This window comes from Lissotriton helveticus, chromosome 11 (assembly GCF_964261635.1).
Source record: "Lissotriton helveticus chromosome 11, aLisHel1.1, whole genome shotgun sequence".
Taxonomy (NCBI): domain Eukaryota; kingdom Metazoa; phylum Chordata; class Amphibia; order Caudata; family Salamandridae; genus Lissotriton; species Lissotriton helveticus.
The window spans coordinates 1,033,721,022-1,033,747,658 of NC_136072.1; the positions used below are offsets into that span (position 1 = coordinate 1,033,721,022).

Below are 26,637 nucleotides of genomic sequence, written 5' to 3' on the forward strand. Positions count from 1 at the left end.
TGCCCAATCTTTGTTGGCCACATATGACAGAGCTCACTATGATGAGTTTGAAAAGATTATGCAACACCTTCCTGACCAATATAAAGACAAAGGTAATGACCTTATACAGGAGGGAAATTAGTAGCAAATACATCTATTAAATGTGTGCTTGATGCAGGTGATCCAGCATCTCGGGCTATTAATACTAGTGTTTTGCTATGCAGGCACGCCTGGCTACGAATCTCTGGATTTAAAAAGGAAGTGCAGTCCGCTATTCTTAATCAGCCTTTTGACCAAGAGCATCTTTTTGGGCCCACAGTCGATACATCTTTAGAGAAAATTAAAAAGGATACGAAAACTGCCAAGTCCAAGGGGCCCTAGAGGTTCTTTTTGTCGCTCCTTTTACAGGGTTGGCTCCAAAACTATTGGCTCGGAGCATCCCTCTTCTGCCTATAAAAGCCCCAATCAAAACAATTTCTTCAGAGGATACAGAGGCAACAATGGTAAGAGGAGAGGTCGCGGTAACAATACCCGCAACTCCCCTACCACCAAACAGTGACTTCCCTTCACTTCCCCCCCGATCATCCAACTCCTGTCGCGGGACACCTCTCACAGCTCCTACCTGCCAGGCATTCCATCACAACAGGCAAGTTATCCAGTATGGGTATTGTCTGGAACTCACCTCCACTCCCCCAAATAACGTCCAATGTCCTCAGAACATCCGACTCTTCTCAAACAAGAGGTTCTCTCTCTATTACAAAAGCATGCAATAGAACCAGTCCCCTTACCTCATCAAGGCACAGGGTTTACTCCCTCTATGTTCTAATCCCAAAAAAGGGCGGTTCTCCCTAGCCAATACTAGACCTCAGACCGTTAAACCTCTACATTGTCAGACCACTTCCACATGGTCACTCTCCCAACAGGTGCTCCCACTGCTTCAACAAGGCTACTTTCTCTCCACACTAGATCTAAAGGACGCCTACTTTCATATTCCCATTCACCCTGCTCACAGGAAATATCTTAGGTTTGTGGTGGACGGTAAACCCTACCAATTCAAAGTCCTCCCATTCAGGGTGACTACAGCACCCAGAGTCTTCACTAAGTGCCTTGCAGTAGTGGCGGCTCACTTACGAAGACAACACATTCACATGTTCCCTTATCTGGATGACTGGCTCATAAAAGCCAAGTCAAACAGCAGCTGTGTGCAACACACACACACACACAAAACAATACAGCTGCTTCACGACTCTGGATTCACGGTGAATCTCACCAAATCCCACCTCCAACTGTCCAACACACAATAAAACCTAGGGGCTACAGTACACACTTCAAAAGCTTTAGCGTACTCCAACCCTCTCAGGATAAGCACTAGGCAGGCTCTAATATCCAATTTTCAGCCTCAACACTCCTTACCAGCACGAGTGTACATGTAGTTGATCGTCCCTTAACGGAGTGTTTGCCACGTCAATGGAACCAGGTTCAAAGTCAGCTAACATATCTGGTGTTGGTGGAAAGCAGCACACATCGCTCTCTGCAGTAGTGGACCACACAAAACCTTTCCAAAGAAAGGGCGGCTGTTCCTTGACCCAGTTCCACAGATAGTGCTATTAGCAGACTCATCGCTCACCGGCTGAGGAGCTCATCTTCAAAACCATACCATTCAGGGAATATGGACCCCTCAGCAAAAACAACACCACATAAATTACCTAGAAGTACTGGCAATCTTTCTGGCTTTAAAATCTTTACAACTCCATCTGGTAGGCAAAGCTATCCTGGTCCGTACAGACAAAATGGCAGCAATGTACTACATACAGAAACGGGGGGGACACTCTCTCTACAGCTTTCACACCTAGCTCTAAACATATGGAGAAGGGCCATTCCGCAAAACATATATATCATTGCGGAACACCTCCCAGGGGTACACAATCAGATTGTGGATCTGCTCAGTCGTCAAACACAGCAGATCCACGAATGGGAACTTCATCCTCAAGTTCTGCTTCCATTCTTTCACATGTGGGGCCACCCAGAAATACATATGTGCGCCACACATCAAAACGCAAAATGCCCAAGCTTCGCGTCCAGGTAATCCACACCCATTGTCCAGAGGCAATGCGCTGTGGATGAACTAGTCCGAAACATTTGCTTGCGCTTTTCCACTTTTCCCACTAATTCCGTTAGTGGTTAGGAAGCTCAAACAGCATTCCCTCAGAATGATCCTGGTTGCTCCAACATGGGCCCGACTACCATGGTTCACAACCCTCTTGGAACGATCACCAAAAGCTACGCCTCACCCAAGCTTCTCACTCAGAACCATGAAGCGATAAGACATCCAGATCCCAGTCATCTCAACCTTGCGATCTGGCTCCTGAAGTCCTAGAGTTTGGCTACCTCAATCGCCTGCCGGACTGCATGAACATCATTAAAGAGGCTAGACGTACTACCACCAGAGCATGTTACGCCGCAAAGTGGAAACAATTTGTATTCTACTGTACAAATAACAAACTCAATCCACTAGATGCTTCTATTCAAAACATTATGTTATCACTTACACCTACAACAATGTAACCTAGCATATACATCCATAAGACTACAGCTTGCTGCAGTAGCAGCTTGCCTCCAAAACAGACAATATGTGTCTTTGTTTAGAGTACCCGCTATGAAAGCATTTATGGGAGGACTTAAAAGAATAATTCCACCCAGAGCTCCACCCTCTCTGGTAAGGAATCTAAATATTGTTCTTAGCAGACTCATAGGTCCCCCATTTGAACCTCTGCAAAAATGCGAACTACAAGTCTTCCAAGTCGCTATCACATCTCTTAGAGTTAGTGAACTACAGGCATTAACCATACAAGAACCATTTTTGCAAATGTATCATAACAAAGTGGTTCTTAGACCTAACCCAAAATGTTTACCTAAAGTCGTTTCTGCCTTCCATCTTAACCAGTCTGTCAAACTACCAGTTTTTTCCCCTCATCCAGACTCCGTGGGAGAACGAGCTCTGCACACGGTAGACATTAAAAGAGCAATACTTTATTACATTTAAAGGACAAAATCCTTTAGAAAAACTCAACAACTCTTTGTGGCTTTCTCCCCACCTCATAATGGCAATCCCATTTCAAAAGTGGCGATTGCAAGGTGGATTGTTAAATGCATCCAAATATCGCGTCTTTGAGTTTGAGTTTTACTAACCAGTCTCTTAGGAGGTGGATGCCCTCCATTTTGAAGTGCCTCTATACGAGGAACCAGTTTAGGTTTCTGAGATTTATATTAGCTCTCTAGCCTTTGTCTTTATTTTGTGTCAGAAAGAACATGCTTATAAAAGCCTTCTGGTTCATTGGTACTTCTATTATTGCACCTTTTTTCAACATAGCACAGATCTCATCTTCTACTACCTTCTGTTGGTCTTGAGCTATACTTAGTTCCCTGGTGATATGGGATTGGCGAGGTGATTGTACAAAGTCTATCCTGAACCCTTGGACTTTTTTTAGAACCCACGGGTATCGGTGATTGTTCGCCAGGTTTTGAGAGAGATTTTGAGGTAACAATCTCCCCCCCTCTTCCAACCTTTATCTGGGAAGAATTGAGATGGAGAGTATTGGTACTCACTGTGGAAGGTGCTTGAGATCTGTGTGCATCCTTGTGGGCCTCTTGAGCAGGGACCTTAGCCCCGTTGTGTGTTAAAGGTTGGTGGTGTTCCTAGCTGGAATCCTCTGCCAAAGCCCCTTCCTCTGAAATTGGGCCTGTATGTAGCTTAGCCAGGAGAAAGGCCCCTTCTTCCATCTCGACCAAAAACATTGAGGTTGAAACCATTCGCATGTTTGACTGGGCTTTGTCCAGAGCAGTAAAAGTAGAGACATATTTAATAATAGAGATTTGATCATTCAATAATCTATGAATAGGAGGCCTTTGGGATTTTCAGAAGGTTCCTTGGTAGCTAGGTCGATCGACTTGGGGTTATGTTTGATAGGATGACTCTACGCCGTTCAGCATTTATGCTTGCGTTAGCGTTACCTAGCAAGATCATTTCTCTTTGGCTCCAGCCCCTAAGGAGATGGACGTCTACCTGATGTTGGTTCAGTTGGCAATCCTTGGCCATGTTGATGACCTTGCTAGGGGGCCTAGTATATTGAGTAGACTGTCTTGGCACATTTTCAAGGACCTCTCCATGCCCTTTCTAGGGTCTCCATCCATTTTAAAAAGGAATGTTATGAGTTCAGGATCAAAGTGTGATGTTAGGGAAACCTTATTTTGAAGCATTCGTAACGGAGGAGATTTCGTGTCTTAGCCACTTCATATTGAATTTGTCATGTGGTCTTGGGGTCACCACTCCACACTGCTAGGGTGTTTAATGTTAGGTGAGAACATTTCTTGTCCTAGAGGTCTAGTATAATGTCCTTAGATGTGGAGGAGGCCTCCTTGTTAAGGAGTACATCCGCATCTAGGTCTCTCTGCTCAGGATCAAATCTATATTCATCCATTAACTCTTCATTCCGGGAGTTAGTTTCTTCCAGTGAATTTCTTGATTCTTTCTCAGATTAATGCGGGTATCGGTGCAGTTATGTGAAGTCTTAGTTTTTGTGTCGCATAGGATGCCCATCATCCTTGCGGTTCTTAGACCACCTCTGTTTCTTGAAGCTCCTAGACCTCCTAGACGTTTAGAGATACTAGGCGCTATTGCAATGACATTGGAAGAAGCACCCTCTAAGTGTTTAGTCTTTTTGAATCTTTTTTCCCCAGATATTGATTCCGGATCAGGTTCTTCCTCAGAGTGCATGGTTCTTTTGATGCTCATGACCAGTTGTATGGAATCTTGCACGCAGGTGCGCATTTCTTGTATTTATTTTTGTATGAGGTCCTCATTTAGATTTTGAGGGATTTCTTAGCTTTGACTGTCTAGATCTGACATGCTGAGCGTTTATTTATATTAATTACTTTTAGGTATAAATTTGAATAAGAAAAGGGGGGGTCTTGCCTTGAATAACTATTCTTATGTAGGAAGCTTGGTTTCAGTTGCAGTAACCCCCTGATTTATGGCAGATTATTGATGCACTTTGACTTGATGTGCCCTGGGTTCCTGACAATCAGGTCCACTAGGGCCTGTGTTCTTTCCCAAAACTGTACCTTGTACCCCCAATTGGCACCTCTCTGGCCACATGTCAGTTCCTTGTAAAAGGTACCATGGGTCCCCAGGGCACTGTGGCCAGGGAAGGCCTTTAAGTGCTGCAACACTTAGAGGCCCTGTATGTATATATGGCTGAGTGTTTTGGTGCAGAACAAAGTGAAGAGTCGACATGCCTAAAACCAACTGCCCTGGTATACGTCAGCCACCCATCTAGCTGGGTGCACTATACCAGCGGTGAGGGTACTGGTGCATGAGCCCTGTACCCCTACAGTGTCTAAACCAATTCTTAGACATTATAAGTGCAGTAATGCCATTAAAAGTATATGGTGCTGGGAGTTTGTCATTACAAACTCCACAGCACCATAATGGCTTTACTGAAAACTGGGAAGTTTGGTATCAAACTTCTCAGCATATTAAACCCACACTGATGCCAGGGTGGGATTTAATGAAAAATGCACGCAGAGGGCATCTGAGAGATGCCACCTGTAAAACGACCAGCCTCTGGTGGGTTGTCTGACTGGTACACACCAGCCTGCTACCACGAAACATGATGCTGGACCCCTCGGGTGGGGAACCTTCGCTCCCTGAGCCCAGAAACAAAGCCTTTCCTGGGCGGAGGTGTTCACACCTCCTCCAGGCCTGGATGAGCCATCTGTGGCAGGAGAGCTTCAAGGCCTTGCCGCCTTTGTATTGCAGCCCCCAGCCTCTCCTGCTATCAGGAGCAGGTCTCCTTCCTGCCCTCCCCCCCACTCCCTCCCCCTCCTTTTGGTGGGAAGACAAGCGGGAACAATTAGCCAGCCCTGAAGTTGTGACCACCTCTGCCAACTGCACTCTCAGGTGGGGGAGGCGAGGTGAAGTCCACTCTTCAGTGCCAGCCATCTTGCAGATGGCAGGCACTCCCCAATCAGTATTAGGGATTGTGCCCACTCCCCCACGTGGGTGAGCACACCAAGGGTGTAGTCACCCCAAGGTCAGTAGCTCATTGGCTACTGGTCTCTTGACCCCTAAAACGCCGAATAAATACAGTATTTAGGGGGAAGCCCTGTACCAAGAAGGCAGATTCCCGCAACCAATGAAGGACGAAAGAAGACGTCCAGGAGATGAGACTGCAGAGAACAACTGACTTGGCCCCAGCCCTACCGGCCCGTCTGCAGTTTCCAGAGATCCTGCTCCAAAAGTCGCCTGGACCTGCAGCCAGTGACCTCCAGAACCCCTGGGAGGACTGACTGCCGGATCTCCTGTGAATAGCAGCTCTGTTCAAAAGAAACTCCCAAGACAGACCTTGAGCCTGCTGAGGGCAAAGAAACCAGACGCCTGGAACGACCACTGCACCCTTTGCCTACGGCCGAGTTCGAATGGCCCACCTGGTCCCAGCGCTTCAGAGTACTAGTCCACCTTGGGTTGACCCCTCCAGAACTCCCCAACGTCGCCTGCAGCCTCTGCATGGAGACCCCCCCCCTCAACTGCGAGTGACCCGGTAAGGGGAAATCCAACCACAAAAGACACCCCTGCATCCAGCCACCCGGCGCCCTGGAGAAGAGAACCAGAGATGCACCTGCGTCCCTGAGCCCTCCAACTTACCTGCCCAGCTGTTGGTTTCTCCCGTAAGTCTTCCTTGACTGAGCCTGCAGCCAAAAGCCAAAACTGTCCACTCCCATTGAAAACAGGGCACCAGACGCCAAAACAACACCCTGCACCCAGCCACCCCTGCACCACTGCGGGGCCCTTTGTATGCTAAACCAGATCCCCATTTGCCCTGAGCCTAACACCAGGAGCTTTGCACCCACAACCTTGCGGCCTGCTTGTGAGCAACCACTAACCGGAGGCCCCCTATCCCCCATTGGATAACATTGGGCCTCAGCACTCTGCACCCGGCTGCCCTAGTGCCGCTGAGGGTGCTTTGAGAGTGCATCTTTGACTCTGGGGAAACCCTGGTTCTAACCCCAGAATACCAACTCCCACAACAAAGTACTTACCTGTTAACTGATTATTTCATTTCTCTCCATAGGAATACATTGACTCTTTTTTCCTTGAAAAATGTTTCAAGTGTGGAGTTGATTTGTATGGAAACCTGAAAAACTACAACTCTACAAAAACTGATTTACCTACCTTTTCTCTAGGAAATGTCCCAGTGTGATGTCAACTGTGTTTTTTGCAATGTCTAGGCATATCACACTGAGTAGAAAAAGTAACTTAAAAAGTAATCTGTCAAGTAACGTACAAACTAATCTGTAAAGAAACAAAAAAGTAATTTCGATATTTTGACTTGCTTGTATTTCAACCAATTGCATTTGAACCTGCATTCAATTGTAAAACACTGCATAAGATTTTGCAAACATTTATTTCACTTTGTCAAAGATAAATTTACCAAAATAGGCCTGGGGCATTATTATGATAACCCTGAAAGCATCCACACAAACATGAAATTGATTATAAAAGACGCATATTTTGCAGAGTCTACTAATTGCCGTCGGCAATCTGGATGGCAATCTCACTTAGATCGGTCACCTTCACATCAACAATTTTACTTGTCTTTTACCACGAACGCCCAATTCCGATTTCTCATGACTAGGTTCCGTCTTCGCACACTTAACTTTCTTGTGACCTTCCCCAAGCAGGCTGGATGGTGCGAGAACCTTATTCCCTGCCCTTGCAATATCTTAGTTCAACAAGGTACCTTGCACTTTATGCTGTTTCGCACACTTCACAAAGAGCCAAGGGCTAGGTTTCTTACCCCAATCCTTAAGAGAATTTCGACCCTGTAACTATCAGGAGGGCTTTATTTTCTTATGCTCTTTGTCCACTGTTATTTGCACTGCTGCATTACATGTTATTAGAACTGTACTTTCAATAAGGAAATGGTATGAATCGTAAATGAGAATGTTATGTTATGTTATAGGGGTATTTGTTAAGCGCACGGCTACTCCATGAAGTGTCCCGGCGCTATCCTGGCCCCAGGACAGAATAGACGAAGAACAGCCGGTAACAGCCAACAAGACAACACTACTGTTGAAAAAGCCTGGTCTTTAAGCTTCGCCTAAAGCTGAGGAGATCACGTTCTTGTCTGAGGGGAAAAAAGGGAGACTATTCCATAACTTTGCTGCTACTACTTGAAAGGAGCGACCTCCTTTGTAAGAACAGCAAAATTTAGGCACAATTGTCAACTGCTGAGATGATGATCGCAGTGTTCCGAGTGGTTTGTAGGGCTGAATTTTATTCCTAATATACGGGGCTCCAATGTTGTTGAGGGCCTTAAAAGTTAGGACCAAGGATTTAAAACAGATCCATTGTCTTACTGGTAACCAGTGCAAGGTTCTAAGATGGGAAGACGTGTGACCTGGTTCCGACCAAAAGTACGGACCTCGATGCCGCATTTTGAACTACCTACAAGTGGTTCAGTAAGTAGTTCGGAAGACCCAGGTACAACACATTTACGTAGTCCAACCTTGATATAATCAGGGCCTGGACCACGGTATTCCTATGAGGAATAGGGAGCAGAGGGAGGAAATTTCTCATCATTTTTAAAAGCCCGAAATAGGTGCCAGCAATCGATTGAACCTCGGACTTCATGGTCATGTCGGAGTCAATCTTTACTCCTAGATTTTTTTACGGTGGAGAATGGTTTCTCTGGTGGAGATACATTTTTAGGCCACCATTGGCGCCAGTCATCATCAGGAGTATGACCAAATAAGATAATTTCCGACTTGTCGGAGTTGCAGGGCAACTGATTTTGCCTAAACCAGTCAAACACCTTGGTTAGGCAGACATTAACTTCATTACCATTAAACACCTCATCCTGCTCACAGGTGAACAGCAATTGCGTATCGTCCGCGTATGATATAATTTTTGCCCCGTATTGTTCAGTTAACCCCTTGTGCGCTAGCGGTTTTCCCGCTGTGCGCTGACTTTTGCGGAAAACCGCGTTACATGACGAGCTCAGCTCGTCATGAGCGTACGACAGGCGTAACTCATGACGAGCTGAACTCGTCATGAGCGTAGAAGGGGTTAAAGGAGCAAGAGGGGCCATATATATATTAAACCGGGTCGGACTTAAAACGGAACCCTGTGGGACCCCTCCATTCAGTGGTGGAATGGGGCTTGAGAAAGGAGGAGCCCAAACTGTTTGCTGGCGGTTGTCCAAAAAGGAAGTAAACCATCTGGGCACCGTGCCCCGATGCCGCTCTCCCTCAATCTATGAAGGAGGCAATCATGTGACACAGTGTCAAAGGTCGTCGACAGATCTAATAATATCAGCACCGCCTTTCCTCCTCTGTCTAGGGTGGTTTTAACCGTCTCTGAGATTTCCAATAGAGCAGTTTCTGTAGTGGTGTCTTAAGTGGTTTCAAAAAACAAATCCTTTTAAACTTGTTTTTAATTGAGGAGTTTTAGAGTTGCAAGTTATATTATTGTATACATTGGATATGATAATTTTATGCTATATTTTGGTGATATTTTTATGGTCAATTTGAACCAAATAAAGTTACTTTGATGATGATATTTCACTTACATGTGCCAGGCTTGGCTTGATTCTAAAATGACCTAATATATTTATACAAAGAAAATTGGTCTGAGTTCAGTCTTTGAGTGTGTGACGACATTTGCTGATTGAGTGTGTACAACAAATGCTGAACACTACCCTCTGATAAAGCCTTACTGCTCACCCACACTACCACGAATAGAGAGTGAGGTGCAATCTACTTTTACCTCTGCCTACCTTTTGGGGTTCCACTGGACTCTGTGCATAATATACCTAATGTTGGCATAGTATATACAGAATATACAGAGCCAGCTCCTACATCTTATGAATAAGGTTTTTTGGTTTTTTTGTGAACTGGGATAAAGCTCCTTATTGCTCTTATTTGTCTAAAGCTCTCTGGTAATGTCCCCTTTTAGCCTTACCTGTCAGGACTTTGATGATAGGAAAGTCTCTTTTTAGTGAGAAAAAGGGGGCTTTCAAAACAAAATATGGAGGGGGGGAGTCTTGATCAGCTGTTAGAATCAAGAAGCAACTGCGTGTAATAGGGCGTGTCGTTGCCCAACGAATTTCCTCTAATGAAGCCATTCCTGGCGCTCTCTAGTAACGATGTGCGTCAGGAGAAGTGGAGCCCTTCATTTTGGAGCCGATTGTGTTCCCGGTAGAAAGGCAAGAGATGCCTTGAATTAACTATGCATCGCGGTGAAGTGAACTGGGAAACTAGCAGCCCGCGATCCGAGAATGGAAGTGATCGGCTGGTAAGATATACCAGCGTACCGTTGCAGTCGATGCATGGGATAAAGTAGAGAAGGGTGGGGTAGGAAGGATGAGCGACCACAGATTGGAAGTTCAGCCCTTGTTAATGTAGAATGATTATATTGTAAAATAGCGGTTGATGGTTAAAAAGCGTAAAATGTGGCAAGATTATACACCGGAAAAAAGAGTATCAAATAAAGAGTAATGATAAAGCTATAGAAAGTGAAAAACAATTAAAAATTATATTGAAGTAATATTGATAATAGAGAGGTACTTATCTGTGTGGAGCCGCATTTTTTAAGAGGCAGATGGTTCTGAGTGCATGCCTATTATAGCCTGGCTGTATTATGTTCTAGAACAATCTACAATGTGATGTCATACCTTAAAGAGGCTGTGTGGAGTTGGCATTAAAAGATGTATGCATAATGGTAGCCTCTGGTCTTGTAATTAAATCCTAGTTCTCCTTCAGGTGATTCTGCATTGTAATCATATGGATCCCACTGACCTCCCCAGTGGTTGAGGAATAGAAAGTCTAAATCTTTCATGAAAAAGAACTGGAGTAGCTGCCACAGAGTGAGCATAGAAGGATACTGGTGGGCTGATAACCTTTAATACCACTGTCAGTGGCTGATAACCCTTAATACCACTGTTAGTTTTCTGCCTTTCATGGATGCAAACCATATGGCTTCATTGTCCTGATTTAATTATCTTCTTTTCCTTAAAAAACATAGAAAGTCTGTAAATCTTTCATGAAAAAGAACTGGAGTAGCTGCCACAGAGTGAGCATAGAAGGATACTGGTGGGCTGATAACCCTTAATACCACTGTCAGTTTTCTGCCTTTCATGGCTGCAAACCATATGGCTTCATTGTCCTGATTTAATTATCTTCTTTTCCTTAAAAAAGTATTGTGATTTTTCGTTTCTATTTCACTTAAATCTCTGGTGACAACTGTATTTTATTTAATTGACAGTTGATTTAAAAAAAAATAAACAGAATTGTCCATTGTAGCTTGTTTCTATCTATCTATCTATCTATCTGGGCATTTGTATAGCGCACTACTCACCCGGAGGGTCTCAAGGCGCTGGGGGGGGGGGTCTGCTTATGTATTATTTCTGTTCAAATAAAAAGCTATCTATGAATGTAAAATCTTTTTTTTTCTGAGAAAGTGTTCCAAGATTCCGCTCTTGGGTAGAATTTTCTCTGCTTCTGATTTCAATGGTTATTCCCTAAAAAGAGAGTAGGACTACAGGTTACACAACATTCTGTCTTTCATATGCGTTGCTTCCATATGTATTCCTAATTTGGTCCTAGGTGACATGTTGTTTAAATATAAATTGTACTGTTCTTTTTGGTATTTTATATATTTTGTTTCAGACAGTTGTTTAATGTTTAATTTTCCAGCTAAGGATTCGAGACTTCAAGACCAGCGACAGATTTCTCCAGCTGCAAGCAGGGAGATTAAGCCTGTAGATTCTTCTACTTTCTGCAAATCTGACAGCAAAGGTTTGTACCTCAATATATCAATAATAAATTATTAGATATTTTAAACAAAATATTGAATGTAAAAGGCGTACTGTATTCTTTTTCTGAAAGTGTCGACTTGAGTTTATAACTGGCATAACGCTCATATCTGATAGAGACGATACTAGCTGCAAATTCCTTAACGTAGAATTATCCCCAGGCGTGAGACTTGATCCCGGAAATTTTTCTTTGCCACAGCATCTCTGCGCGCCGGGGGGGTGGTACCATGTGACTCCGCCCTGACGTCCGCGGGCGTGACGTCAGCAAGGTCACATAAGCCCCACCCCGGCACGCCGACGTCAGTTTTTTCGCTTTTCCGCATGCAATCTGGATCCGGATAGTGTCCTGGCCTGTTTTTAATCCTTTTTTTCACATTTTGGTTCGTGGAACAGTGTGCAAATGCCTTTGGGCTTCAAGTCGTGTACGGATTGTGCACGCCAGATGACTACGGACCCTCACCCAATATGTATGTGGTATCTGGGCGAGCACCATTACTCTACGGACTGCGAAGCTTGTCAGCACCTTAAACCGAAGTCCCGGCGGGAGCGCTGGATGAAATTGCTGTTGGCCTGCTTGTCCAGGTTAGTGTTGTCCCAGCGTCCGTCTCCTACCTCGGAGGCCAGGAACCGCCGATTCCGTCTGCGCCATGGCCCAAAGGGCGTCGCTCGCCAGCTGGTAGGTCCTGTAGTTTGTCTCCGAGGTCACGTCCTCGTTTGGCAGAGGACGCGGGCTCCCCTCGGGAGGTGCGCACCCGCCAGTTGCCATCTTATCCGCTGTTTCCCGGCGTCGGGCGACTAGGGCCCAAATTACCGCCTACGTTGCGGCGCTGCAGGCTTCTTTGGCTCTCCTCCACCTCCTGAGACGTCCGCAGATCCCTTGCCTCGCGCGGGGTCGCCAGCAGCTCCGGCGCCAAAGTTTTCGGCTTCAGGTTGTAGGAGGGTCGTGTCGTAGAGGGGTAGCCCTTCGGGGTTCCGCTCTTCTACCCATTAAGTCCCTGCCTCACTGCACATTGCTACGGGGCTCCCTGTGGCGTCGCAGGAGGTCGCCGGAACTCAGGGCTGGACCAGCTTTGCCACGGCGTTTTGCCATCCCCTTTTGTCCAACAACCACACAGAATTGCCAATACTGCTGTTCATTTGAAATCTATTTCCAAAAGATGTGCGGATCCACCATCAAACCATCTTAAAGCTCATCAATCGCTTTTATTTTTCAACACTTATTTTTACAACATTTTTGAAGATTTTTTAATGTGAAAAATATATTTCGACACTGTACATATTACTTTTGTACAAAAAAATCCTACACTAAGAACAAAATTACAAAAAATTATCAAGTTCAGTCATTCTCACCATTCTCGCCAACCCACTCGTTACACAATCATACCTCTCAAACTCATAAAGAAAACAAAATTATGCACACATACTGCACACCAAACATATTTCTTTTTTGCAAAAAACAATACAAATTTTTACAAAACTTTTTCATTTCATAAACCTTTTAGTTTGAAGTGAATCCAATTGAATGAACATGCTATTTACACGATTGAAATGTTTGGTGGCTTCAAAGGTCTACGCGTTTCAAACCCCCATTGATCTAGGGGTTCTCGTCAGGACCAAGCCTCACTGAAAAAAACAAAAAAACAATGATCAATGTTTAACCTTACACTACCTTGTTGAGCGCACAGCCTGTCTATCAGTCTCATCTAGCTTACCTCTATGTGAGCTTGAAAAAGAATATCTCAAATGGGTTTCTCTCAGGAGAGGAATCTAATATCACAAGTGAGAGACACAAGAACAGAAAAAGAAGGAGTGACCGTCATGTCTTTAAGGATCAAATCTAAGCCATAACGTGTTGCACCAGTGCACTTTACTTACTAATAGTTATCTCTCCGTTCTGAATAATTTTAGTTCAGCTGGGTTGGTAGCAGCGCCCCTTTTATATCATGTAGCCAGAAGCCGAATCTGGATGGGGGAGCGGAACAATGAATGTTGCCATTAGCAAATTCTAGCGTGGGCGGATTACATTCATTTAGAGCTCTTTTATGCTATTGGAGGTCCTTACCTCGATTAGTCGAACTTAGAGTTACAGGTCGCGCTATATTCCATAATTGTTGTTCGCGGGGACTCTAAAACAGAAAAATTAATTCGGTGAGTCGCTGTTATGGAGAAAACAAACTCATCTCCCGGCGAAATAAGGAAGGTGTCTCACCTTTCCACAGGTCTCTTCCTTTTCCGGTATCTCGGCCAATAGATGTGCCTAAAGTTAGTCTCATGATTTCCCTTCTTTAAAGCGATGCTATGTTCGCTAGTGATGTCGGGATTTGTAGTTTCCTTTCGTCGGCATGCTGTGGGAAAGAAAAATTTGCCGGAGCCAGTCTCACGCCTGGGGATCATACTACGTTAAGGAATTTGCGGCTAGAATCGTCTCTACCAGATACATCGATACCGAAGGTAAATAACTCGTACGATTGCCTGAAGGGAGTGTGGGCATGTAGATGCAGACGTTTGACATATGCTGTGGGGATGACAGAGACTAAATAGCTACTGGTCAGATGTGACAGAACACTGGCCCAAAGCACTATCCACACTATTCCATTTAAATCGCGCATCTACTTGCTGCACCTACACCGCAGGATTCGTAACAATAAAGCCACATCTAGATTCTTAGATTTGGGAATGGCAGTTGCAAAGCGTTTGATTACCAAACGCTGGAAGCATCCCGATCCCCCAAATATAAACATGTGGAGATATTCAATGGGCACCTGGACCAAAGCAGAGAGCGTTGCTTTAAGACTCGAAGATACATTAGGCCTGCGGAAAATACCTCTAGCTGCACACTGGGACACAATACTTCCGGATTTAGTGCCCCTGCAGCCTACCGCAGCCTCGCCGCAAGTCCCACCAGAAACCGAGACCTTACCAGCAAAGACACCCACAGATTAAAACCAGGATAACATGCAACCTAGCACATGTCCTGCACTACACTCGTAAGCACTGCTAATGCAGAGTCATTCATAATAATGGGGGGGGGGGGGTTTAGGCAGCACAAGCACCGGTTCCTAGTTCACACCTATTATGTATTAATTGGTCTCAGTTTAGTGAACACCCGCCTCCATGGTTTTCTTTTGAACCAAGCAGTAATGGTTGATATAAAAAGAATGGTAAAATGTGAAGCTCACAAGACAAATGCTATTCATCTTAGATGTGATAACATGTAGCCATATGGGCAACTCAACTGATTGTACAGAAAAAATGACAAATAACCTGCATATATGGGTAAAGATTGTTAAGCATATAACATCAATAAAAACAGATTTTCAAAATGACAGGTGGCTGAAGGGAGTTTAAACACTGAATTATCTGTGATGTGCCTATTATTAAAACAAACAATGTGGATACTGTTGGAATTTTTAATGCAAAGGCTTTTTTACAACTGCTGTGAATTGCAGCTTGTGTTCACATGTATTCTAACTCCACAACACCACTGTCAGTTGTGATTTATAGCAGAAAACCTTAAGAAGCTGTCTCATACTCCTTGCTGTAGAGTAGTCACATTTTATGAACTCTACATACCCTATTGTAGAGAGCCTCTATGGTGAAACCTTTGACTAAACAAACTCTACGGTTCTGAGTGGTGTAATGCAGATGTGTTATTAGTATTTATCCATCTCCAGTAGGCATGTTTTACAAAGCAATCTGCTTAACTAAATTTAACTTGCGTGTGGAGAGAAATGCATCTGTAAGTGCAACATACATACATGAATTGACAAAAATAGGCAGATCTGTGAAACTGAGATTTCTGCCAGCCCAGTTGTTTTTTCTGCAGGGTTATATACGTTTTTAAAGGTTCCATATCATACAAGCAAAAGTAGATACACCCTCACAAACTCTTCTGTTTAGGGTGTTCACAGACACCTTTCAGGTGGGTTCCTTCTATGGTTATGCTTACTGATGTATTTCTAACGTGCTGGAGCAAGTAATGTGTTTGAATACATATGTGGCTGTATATCAGACGTTTTCAATCTGTGGTGCACGACCCCCAGGGGGGCTGTGTAGTCCTGTGAAGTGGGGCGTGCCGTGCCGGTTAATTCCGATCGTTAAAATGCTTCTGCCGAAGTTTCAGTAATTGAGTATCCTGTGCTGTAAAAAACCTTTGTGCCTGGGTGCCTGCTTGGCTGAATGAAATGCAAATGTGCGCTATGAGTCATTCTGCAAGTGCAAAGGGTGCTTGGGAGCCAGTTCTGGCTTTAATTCGTCAAACTACTCCAAGCTTAGTCATGATGATTTTTTTTGTGGTAGTGCAAAGAGTTTACTAGGCTGTGAAGTGAGTGCTTTTAATTATAATTGTATTTACACAGCCCTTAGTACTCCTAAGGAGGTGTTGAAGGGATAGTTATGTAAAAAAAATATTGACACTCTGGTATTACTAAAAGTTATATTTTAGAAGTACCATTTTATAATAAAAACTATTTGCACATATTGTAGCAGTCTATCTTACACTGTGTGTAATGCAAGTATAAAAGAATGACTTACATATTTTCAGTGCTTTCTGTCAGACTGTAACCTCATACCATTAAGAACTCAGTCACTATTCTCCACTGCACCAACCAAAATGTGATTCTGTGGCTCTCTGGTTACACACAGACCTCTACAGTGTATTACCTAACAGAGGTTTCATAATGTACTACAGTGCATTCTCCATTGAGTAATAACTTGTTTTATTTATTTTTTGTTTTAGCTCATTATTATATAAGTACATACCTGATAGTAAAAGACCTAAAAACCGTATAGAATATTTTGGGGCTTATTTATGAGAGGCTTGCGCCACCAGAGCATCACTTTTTTTAACACACTGGCCATGCAAGCATCTCAACCATACCCACAAGGTGACGCAAAGTCACCCTGCATGGCTTTGCATGCCCTTATAGATATGAAGTGAGGCAAAGCAGCGCAAGTTGCTACGTTGCCTTACTGTGTATCTGAAAGAAACATGTTAGTATTAGATTCCTTACCTCAGAATACCCCCAGGCGTCAGACTGGATCCGGAAACTTTTGTGTAGCAGTACCCTTGCGCGTCGGTAGGCGTCGTCTGCGGCTCCGCGTCCGTCGTCGTTGGCGCCGGGATGACGTCGTTGGAGTATTTAGACGCCGCCCCCACGCGCTGATGTCAGTTCCTATTTTTTCCGCGCCAGCAAGCGCCGATCCGGGAACAGTGGTAACCTTTAGTCATTTTTTGACTAAACTATTGATCTTTTTGATCTTATTATTCGAAGTCGAACGACTCCGACGGTGCCGGTAGGGATGCCCGGGTTTAAACCCTGCGTCGACTAAAACCGACTGATGTCGGTTACCGACCCCCATCGCCAGTGTCTTCATTGCCTGGGGCCCGACCACGATGACAAGTCGTGCCCGACTGCCGGGCATTGACGTCGAAGGCTAGTTGGGAGCGGTCCCGGAAGCGCCCCGAGCTCCGGCAGTTGGCCCCGCGCCGTTCGAGGTCCCGGTTCGGAAGGAGGTCGAGGAACCGGTCGCGGGGCCAGAGTCATCACGGCTCGGAGGATCAACACCACTCCTCGAGCTCCAAGTCCTCAGGTAAGAGGCACAAGAAGTCAAAGAGGTGACATCGCTCTTCCGACTCCCCCAAAGCTCGCGTAACGCGGCCGGGGGTTCGGGTGACACCGCCCACACGGCTCCACAGGCGTCGCGGCCTGCTCCATACCCGCCGATCCCTGGGCAGAACGTGACGCCGGAGGAGATTTACCCCTTCCTCTCGGCCATGAGGTCGCTCACTCCTCCGTCTGGTTCTGCGGCGCCTTCGGGCCCCGACTGGGAGCCCAAGAGGGCCGGTTGCTTCGGCCCCGGTGCCGTTGGGTGCTTCGGCCCCGGCGCCGTCGGCGACTTCGGTCCCGACGCCGCAGGACTCTGCTGGATCTGGGTCGTCACCGGTCGACCCTACGACCTCGCAGGCGCCGGCTGCTAGGGTGTCGCCCCCGGTGCCGACCACGGTCGACACCGTCCCCAGTTCCCCCCTCGGTCCAGTTCCGGCGCCACAGTGGCGTCCCTTGATGCCGCATTCGACGCCGATGGGAGATTTTTACTTCTATGATCCGCCCCCATCTTTTGACCCTGAATACCAGGAGATGGGTGGCGAGGCGGATTGGGAGGGGTCTGAGGACCCTCTGGCACGTGAGTGCCAACCATATCAGGACTGGGCAGGTGAGCTAGGGGACGTCAGTGGTCTGGACACCTCGCCAGACACTGGCTTTGTCTCCCCTCCTACCGTGGCTACGGAGGAGAGGGCAGCCTATAGTGTGGTGTTGACGCGGGCGGCCAAGGCCTTATCCCTTGAGCTCCCCGTCGCGGCCGTGAGGACTAACCTCCTCACTGAGGTCCTTGAACCACAAGCAAGCTCTTCGGAGCCTCTGTTGCCGTTTAATGAGGCCTTGTCTAACGTTCTTCTGGGCATCTGGTCCAGGCCCGCTACAGGTCCTCCTGTAGATAGGAACGTGGTCAGACGCCACCGCCTGGCTCCGGGCGACCCTTGTTTCCTGTCCACCCACCCCACCCCGAGAGCCTGGTCATACAGGCCTCTAACTACCAGACTGCATTCCCGACGGCTCCCCCCGATCGGGAATCCAAGAGGTACGAGCAATGTGGCAAAAAGATGTTCTCCTCTCTGAGTTTTGGATTGCCGTCAGTTAACACCGCGTGCCTCTTGGGCCGTTATACCCACTCTCTGTGGGACACGATCGCGGACGTGCTGCCACAATGTCCGAGGAGGCCCGGACTAAACTCGCCCAAGCCCTTGCGGAGGGTCGAGATGCGGCAGGGTACTCCATCAGATGTGGACTGGACACCACGGACTACGACAGTGGCGATTTGTCGCCACGCCTGGCTGAGGTCCGCCAACTTTTCTGCTGATGTCCAAAACACCCTTATGGACATGCCATTTGATGGCCGTCTCCTCTTTGGCGACAAGGCAGACAGTGCGCTTGAGCGCTTTAAGGACTCCAGGGCTACGGCAAAGTCCTTGGAACTATCGGCCCTGCGCCAGCAATCTGCTGCCTTTCGTGGCCAAGGAAAGGGCACCCCCCACAATCCTGCCAGCCACGGGCCGCAGACTAACATCCAGCACGGTGGCGGACGTGGTAACCGCCGTGGCGGTGCCCGGGGACAACGACGCGGCCAGTCCACATCCACCCCCGCAGCATCCGCCTCAAAGCCCTCCTAGTCAGAGCTTTCAGGCCCACGTGACGCCAGTGGGGGGCAGGGTTCGCCATCACCTCCTCCACTGGCGCGACATCACATCGGACAGGTGGGTGCTGCAAATCGTCCGAAGGGGCTACTCCCTCCCCTTCGAGGCGAACCCTCCAGCCATGCCACTGCAGTACCACCGCATGTCGGGGGATCACTTGAATCTTCTGCGAGAGGAAGTTGTGGCCCTCTTGGCCAAGGGGGCCATCGAGCGCGTTCCTGGGCCAGAAGTAGGGTGTGGTTGTTACTCCCACTACTTTCTGGTTCCCTAGAAGGGCAAAGGGGGCCTACGCCCTATCTTGGACCTGCGGAACGTCAACGGCTTCCTCCGGAAGTAGAGGTTCAAGATGCTGACACTAGCTCAGGTCTTAGCTGCCCTGGACCCGGGAGACTGGATGGTAGCGTTGGACTTGCAGGACGCTTATTTCCCTGTCCTGCCGGCCCACCGGCGCTACCTGCGGTTCATGGTAGGCCACGAGCACTTTCAGTTTACCGTGCTACCCTTTGGCCTTACTAGCGCCCCACGGGTGTTTACGAAAGGGATGGCGGTGGTCGCAGCTCATCTGTGCAGGTTAGGGGTTTCAGTCTTCCCCTACCTCGACGACTGGTTGTTGAAGGCGGGCTCGCCCCAGACAGTCGTCCACCACCTCCAGACTACGGCCGACCTCCTGCACCTGCTGGGGTTCTCCATCAATGTGCCGAAGTCGCACCTGTGTCCCTCTCAGAATCTCCTCTTCATCGGAGCGGTTCTAGACTCGGCGCAGTTTCGGGTTTATCCTCCCGAACAGCGGGTTCTGGATGTTCAGACTCTGATTCCGATCATTCAGCCTTTATCTCGTGTCTCGGTCAGGTTGACGCTGCGGCTTCTGGGGCTGATGGCCTCCTGCATCCTTCTGGTGCATCACGCCAGGTGGCGGATGCGGACTCTGCAGTGGGACCTGAAGTTTCAGTGGGCCCAGCATCAGGGCAACTTGTCCGACCATGTCTTGATCAAGACAGTTGCAGTGGTGGCTCACGGACCGCGATTGGGTCAGCGGCAGATCCCTCTCCCTACCCCAACCGTAGCACGTAGTTGTGACGGACGCGTCCCTCCAGGGCTGGGGAGGCCACAATGGAGAGGCGGAGATCAGAGGCCTCCGGCAGAGTCCCAGCTCCATATCAACCTTCTGGAGCTGTGGGCGATCCAACTTGCAATGAAGGCATTCCTCACCTCACCTCTGTCCGGGGGAGTGTAGTGCAGGTGTTCACGTACAACTCCACCGCCATGTGGTACTGCAACAAACAGGGCGGGGTGGGGTCGTGGACCCTATGCCAGGAGGTTCTGCGCCTCTGGCAGTGGCTGGAACATCAGGGCGTGACCCTGGTGGTTCAACACCTGGCAGGTTCCCTGAACACCAGGGTGGACGAACTCAGCCGTCGGTGCATGATGGATCACGAATGGCGTCTGAACTCGGACGTGGCGCAAGGCCTCTTTCAGTAGTGGGGAGAGCCTTGGTTAGATCTATTCGCCACAGAAGAGAACGCGCAATGTCATCAGTTCTGCGCATTGGAATTTCCAAGGCGGCACTCGCTCAGAGACGCTTTTCATTGCGAGTGGAGTTGCGGTCTATTGTACGCCTTTCCGCCTATACCACTTCTGCCCAGAGTGCTGAAGAAGATCAGTCAAGACCGGGCCCAAGTCATCCTTGTGGCCCCGGACTGGGCACGGAGGTTCTGGTATCCTGAGCTACTCAGCCTGTCTGTCGATCCCCCGATTCGTCTATCTCTTCAGGAGGACCTTCTGTCGCAGCCGCAGGGGAAGGTCCTCCGCCCGAACCTGTCCAGTCTCCACTTACATGCGTGGAGATTGAGCGGCAGCAGTTGAGGCCATTTGACTTGCCTCCTGAAGTCTGTAATGTCATTCTGGCAGCCAGGCGTCCCTCCACAAAATCGGTATACGCCTGCAGGTGGAACAAGTTTGTGGCATGGTGCACAGCAAAGGCTGTGGATCCCCTTTCGGCCCCTCTTTCAGAGGTTCTCCTCTTTCTTCTTTCTCTTGCCCAGCAGGGCTCTGCTCTGCGCACTCTGAAGGGCTGATCAGCCCTCTTTGTTCAAGTCCCCCATTGTAAAAAGGTTTTTGAAGGGCATCACCCATATGTTTCCTCCAGTTCCTTTCGTGATGCCTCAGTGGGACTTGAACCTTGTTCTCACTTTTCTGATGTGCGCTCCCTTTGAGCCACTTCATAACTGTCCTCTTCGCCTCTTTACTCTGAAGACCGCTTTCCTGGTTGCTATCACCTCTGCCAAGAGAGTGAGTGAGCTCCAGGCCCTTTCCTCTAAGCCTCCTTTCCTTTGTCCATCCGGACAAAGTTGTGCTGCGGATGCGACCCTCTTTCCTGCCCAAGGTAGTCACAGCCTTCCACATCGGGCAGTCCATCACTTTGCCCACCTTCTTTCCGCCTCCGCATCCCTCGAAAGAGGAAGAGAGGCTCCACCGTCTGGACCCAAAACGTGCGCTCTCATTCTACTTGGATCGCACACGCCAGTTCCGAGTGGATGACCAACTCTTTGTTGGTTACGTGGGCGCTAAGAAGGGACGGGTGGTGCAAAAAACAAACCATTTCTCGATGGGTTGTCTTGTGCATCAAGGCTTGTTACTCTTTGGCTCGAAAAGAGCCTCCTGTGGGGCTTCGTGCCCATTCCACACGGGCCACGGCGGCTACTACTGCCCTGGGCCGGGGAGTCCCCTTGCAGGACATCTGTCAGGCAGCTACGTGGGCCTCGCTGCACACGTTCGCAAGACACTACTGCCTGGACAGCTAGGTCCGGAGAGATGGCTTTTTCGGCCGTTCCGTTCTTACTTACTGGTATGATTATTGGTTCACAGACCCACCACCGGGGTTGGTATTGCTGGGGTATCTATTCTAAGGTAAGGAATCTAATACTAACCTGTTTCTTTCAGATGCACAAGTTACTTACCTTCGGTAACGATATATCTGTAAGAAACAGTAGTTAGTATTAGATTCCTTACCGCCCCACCCATCCTCCCCGTTCTGCGAACCGATATCTAGGGTTAAGGTCATCCCCTTTCAGGGCCCTAGTTTTTATAGCACCAGTGTTGGTTTTTATTATGGCTCTGCGTTTTCTGGCGTGGAAAAGCTGTATAAGAACTGATGTCAGCGCGCGAAGGCAGCGTCTAAGCACTCCGGCGACGTCATCCCGATGCCGACGACGGACGCGGAGCCGCAGACGTTGCCTACCGACGCGCAAGGGTACTGCTACGCAAAAGTTTCTGGATCCAGTCTGACGCCTGGGGGTATTCTAAGGTAAGGAATCTAATACTAACTACTGTTTCTTACAACTATATCGTTACCGAAGGTAAGTAACTTGTGCATTAAGGAGGCATTCCATGGGAGTTGCGTGGGTGTTCCCATGCAACACCCATGGATTTTGATGCTGCTCCAGATTTACAAAATCATGTAAACCTGGGGCAGCACCAAAACCTTATGCCTCTCCAGCTGAGGCATAATGAGGAGAAATATTTTCATTTCTCCTCATTTTCCGTCTTTCTATGTGTGCTGCATTCTGCAGCTCACATAGAAAGAGGAAAACGCCTCTCAGGATTGTTTTTGTGAAGTGAGGTGCCCTTTCCTGCACAAAAATAATCCTGCTTAAGTTTGTGCTAGTCAGCAATTTGTGCGCCAGAGCAAGGGTAAAGCACAGGAATGCACTGTATTTTATAAATAAGGTGCATTTCCTGCCCTTTTACGTTGGTGTAGGGCAGCACAGCAAGAAGACTTGTGGCGCTGCCCTACGCCAATTCCTCATAAATGAGGCCCTTCGTTTTTAGCTACACATTTGACTATGCCCCCACTCTCGCTTATCTTTGGTTTGCTAAACACTATTTAATATTATTTCCTCACTGTAAAAATTATTTGCTGTGGGAATAAAGGACTTTTATAGTTGTCGATCGTTGACGATGATGAGTTCCAAGTTCTAGAAATTTCTGTCAGGGGAGGGGTCTTTATGCCTTGAAAAAAATGGTTGGCTAAGTTTGTAGATACTCATGCTCTGCATACTCCTGCCATCTAGTGTTGGGTCCTGATGTGTGCAGTTGTTTTTCTTCGAAGAAGTCTCTCGAGTAACGAGGTAAAGTGACTCATCCTCTCTGTGATATTGTGCATGGACATCAACTCCACTGTTAGATAGTTTTCTTTCTGCCATCGGGTTCGGATATGTTCTAAGGCACCCCAGTTTTTGGGCTCCCTTCAGTTAGTTGTAAAACTCATTTCACGTCAGTATTGTTTTTGTTCGCGTTAACAGCGTTGTCTTTCAGAAACAATCCTTCGAAGGTCAGTTTGACATTCTCCTGTCTCTGGTCTCCACTATTTGGGGCTTTTCCATTCAGGCCTTGCTTCCTGTCTCATTGGATTCAACTAACGATGCGTTGCTGATGGACCGAACTGCACTTAGTTTCTGTCCAAACTGCAACGCAAAATACAGACCTCAATCAGGTTTGCAACCTGTGTCTCTCACCTGACCACAATCTGGAAAACTGTGAGCCCTGTCGAGGTTTTCGATCGAAGAAAACGTTGCGGGACTGGCAGGTGCATCGTAAAGAGATGCTGTGCCGAGATCTGGAAGACACACCCAACATCTTTAGCCAACATGATGTTGAACAGATGAAGGAATAGCTGTATGAGACTTCTGCAGCTGAGGAAGAGGCCCTTTCCATTTTTGACTCCGCATCCGAACATGAACAAGTTTGGTCTACAGATGCAGGACTTTCCATAGTACCCATGTCCCTGCTCAGCTCACTAAGATATTCGGTTACGACGGAAATGACGGCTCCCAGATCACCACTTCTGTCAGGCGATGGTATACACTGAATATCGCTAAGGATGCCCCTCCCTTGGGCCTAGTATACAAAAAGGGGGTCCCAGTGAACCGTTAAGCATTATTCATATTTATTCACAAAAACAATAAATACATACTCATCAGAGTGCATTGCCAAATAATCACAATGAGCTAAAACTACAATACATTAGAAAGAATGATAACAATACATTCATCATAGTGTCCCAAGGAGAGAAAGACAGGGTATCGTGATGCTGTGAAAAAGAAAAGGGGATGTGTAAAGGAAGGATAATTAATGTGACCACAGATTATATCAAAATTAGCATACAAAACTAAATTCTGGCTTTAAGCCAGAACTACAGCAGACACTCCTTAATGTCCCTATTCTTAAACAACATCTAATTGATCCCTAAGGGGACGCAAACATGAGAAAAATGAAGGACACAGAGGTCGCCAAATCAATGGGGGTCACTTCCGACCCTCTCTCCTGTGATTCCTTTCAACGCCCCACATACAAACATGGTAATAAAACATAATCAAATGCTTCTGCCTCTTCTTACAGGCTAAAGCATCACACCTTCCCACCAAGAGGATATTACAAAGGCACATATAGAGGGAATAATTCCAAAGGCGTGCCACCACTCGTACCACACCCTCCCTTTTCAAACGGTGACTCACTTTCCATTCCCCCGACCATTTAACACCTGTCGGGGGATGACAATCAATCAAGAGAGATTTATAGAGCGCTACTTATCACCTGTGAGTGTATCCAGGGAAGGAGGGGGGGGGGCTGCTATCTGTTGAATAGCCAAGTTTTCACCTTCATGAAGTGTTGGTGCTGTTTTGGAGTTAAAGAGGAAGGTTATTGCGGTCATGTTGGAGAAGGCACGGCCATCGCTTGTGGTTTTGTGGATGCGAGGAATGTGAGCAAGGTAGAGGGGTGAGGAGTGAAGTTGTCTGGTGGGTTAGTGGAAGATTACCCTGTGGTTTAGGTAAGCTGGGCCAGTGTTGTGGAGGGCTTTGTAGGTGTGGGTGAGGAGTGTGAACTGGCACCGTTTGTTATCATGGTGCCAGTGCAGTGCAGTGCTTTGAGGTGGAGTGGTATGTAGTTTCATCTCCAGAGGTTGAGGAAGAGCCTTGCTGCTGCATTCTGTATGGTCTGGGGCCTGTTTAGTAATTGGGTGGTGATCACGAAGTATAGAGTGTTGCCATAGTCCAGACGGCTGTTGACTAGGACTTCGATGATGGTGCTACTAGTGTGAGTAGCCATTTGAAGATTTTCTTCAGCATGCAGGGGATGTGGAAGCATACTGAAGCATACTGAAGAGACTGCATTTACCTGTTTTGCTTTCTGTCGAGGATGATGCCGCGGTTGATAGCATGTTCCGTAGGTGTGGGCAAGGGACTAGTTCCTCTGGCAACCAGATGTCGTTTCATGAGGAGATGGTGCTTCCGAAGATGAGTACCTCGGTTTTGTCATTGTTGTTTGAGGCCCTTGCTCTGCATCCAGCTGGTGACGCTGGTCATGCATATGTGAAAATTGGCTTTGGTGTTGGTGGGGTCATAGAATAGGGATAAGATGAGCTGAGTGCCATCCGCCTAGGATATGATCATGTTGTGTGATCTGACAAAGCCGGCTAGCAGGGCCATTTAGGTGTTGAAGAAAGTTGGGCTAAAGATGATCCTTGGGGGATGCCTGACTATGTCCTTGGGCACTGAGGAGTATGGTGAGAGGTGGATGCGCCAGGTTCTTCCTGTGAGAAAAGAAGCGATCTTCTCGAGGGCTTTCTCCTGGATACCCATTTAGTGGAGAATGCTGTGGAGTGGGTCGATGAGGATAAGGGCAGCCGTCTCTCCCTAGTCCATGAGGGCTCTGATGTCTGGCTGCGACAAGGGCTGATCCATGCTGTGGCTAGCGCAGAATCCTGACTGAGAGGGGTATGGAAGTTTGTTGCTTTCCAGATAGTTGGTAAGTTGGATGGTTATTGCTTATTCCAGGACTTTGGTTGGGACGGGGAGTAAGGAGATAATTCTGTAGTTTTTAAGATCTTTATGGTCTGCAGAGTTTTTTTTAGTAGAGCTTTGACTTTAGTGTGCTGCCAGGCTGCCTGGATGTATGAGGAGATGGGAGACATTGAGGATGGTGGTGAGCTCCTGGTTGATAGGGTTGATTCCCTTGTAGAACCTATGGTGGGGGCTGGGGTACCTGAGTTCTCCTGAGTGTATGTAGCTCATGGTGGCGGTGGTCTGCTTAAGAAGCCTGTCCCATGTAGTGATTGTTGCTGAGTTGTGGTTCTTGTTGGTGGGGAGTGTGTTGATACTGTCTAGGGGTGATGTAGGTTCAAAGTGTTCGTAGATGGTTGCAATTTTGTTGTGGAAGAAATCTGCGAGGGATTCACAGACGTCCTGGGAGAGTGCGATGGACTTCTCTGTTGATATGGGGTTGGAGAACTCCATGACAATACAGAAGAGTACCTTGCTGCAGTTGGAGCTGGCTTTAAGGTGGGTGTGGAGGGCTTCTTTCTTGGCATTCTTTAGTTGGGTGTGGTAGATGTTGTTTTAACACAAAAATTATTGCATTTTGTTATAATCATCCATAGTACAGGATATTGGGTGTCCATTTTATACATTAGGTTCTCTCACTGTATGTTGCAACCTAGCAGTATTATGTAGTCCATAAACCTCTGGTTTGTTC

At 47.3% G+C, this 26,637-nt stretch overlaps 1 protein-coding gene across 19 annotated transcripts in view; it reads left to right on the forward strand.

Moving 5' to 3' along the window:
* The window catches only part of ATXN2 (ataxin 2), a 1,876,777-nt gene that overhangs the window by 684,245 nt on the left and 1,165,895 nt on the right, over positions 1-26,637 (forward strand). For all 19 annotated transcript variants that reach the window (XM_078667457.1, XM_078667461.1, XM_078667458.1 and 16 more), the window contains one exon: positions 11,734-11,835. In XM_078667457.1, the coding sequence (XP_078523583.1) occupies positions 11,734-11,835 (102 nt within the window). The remainder of the gene's footprint in view (positions 1-11,733; positions 11,836-26,637) is intronic.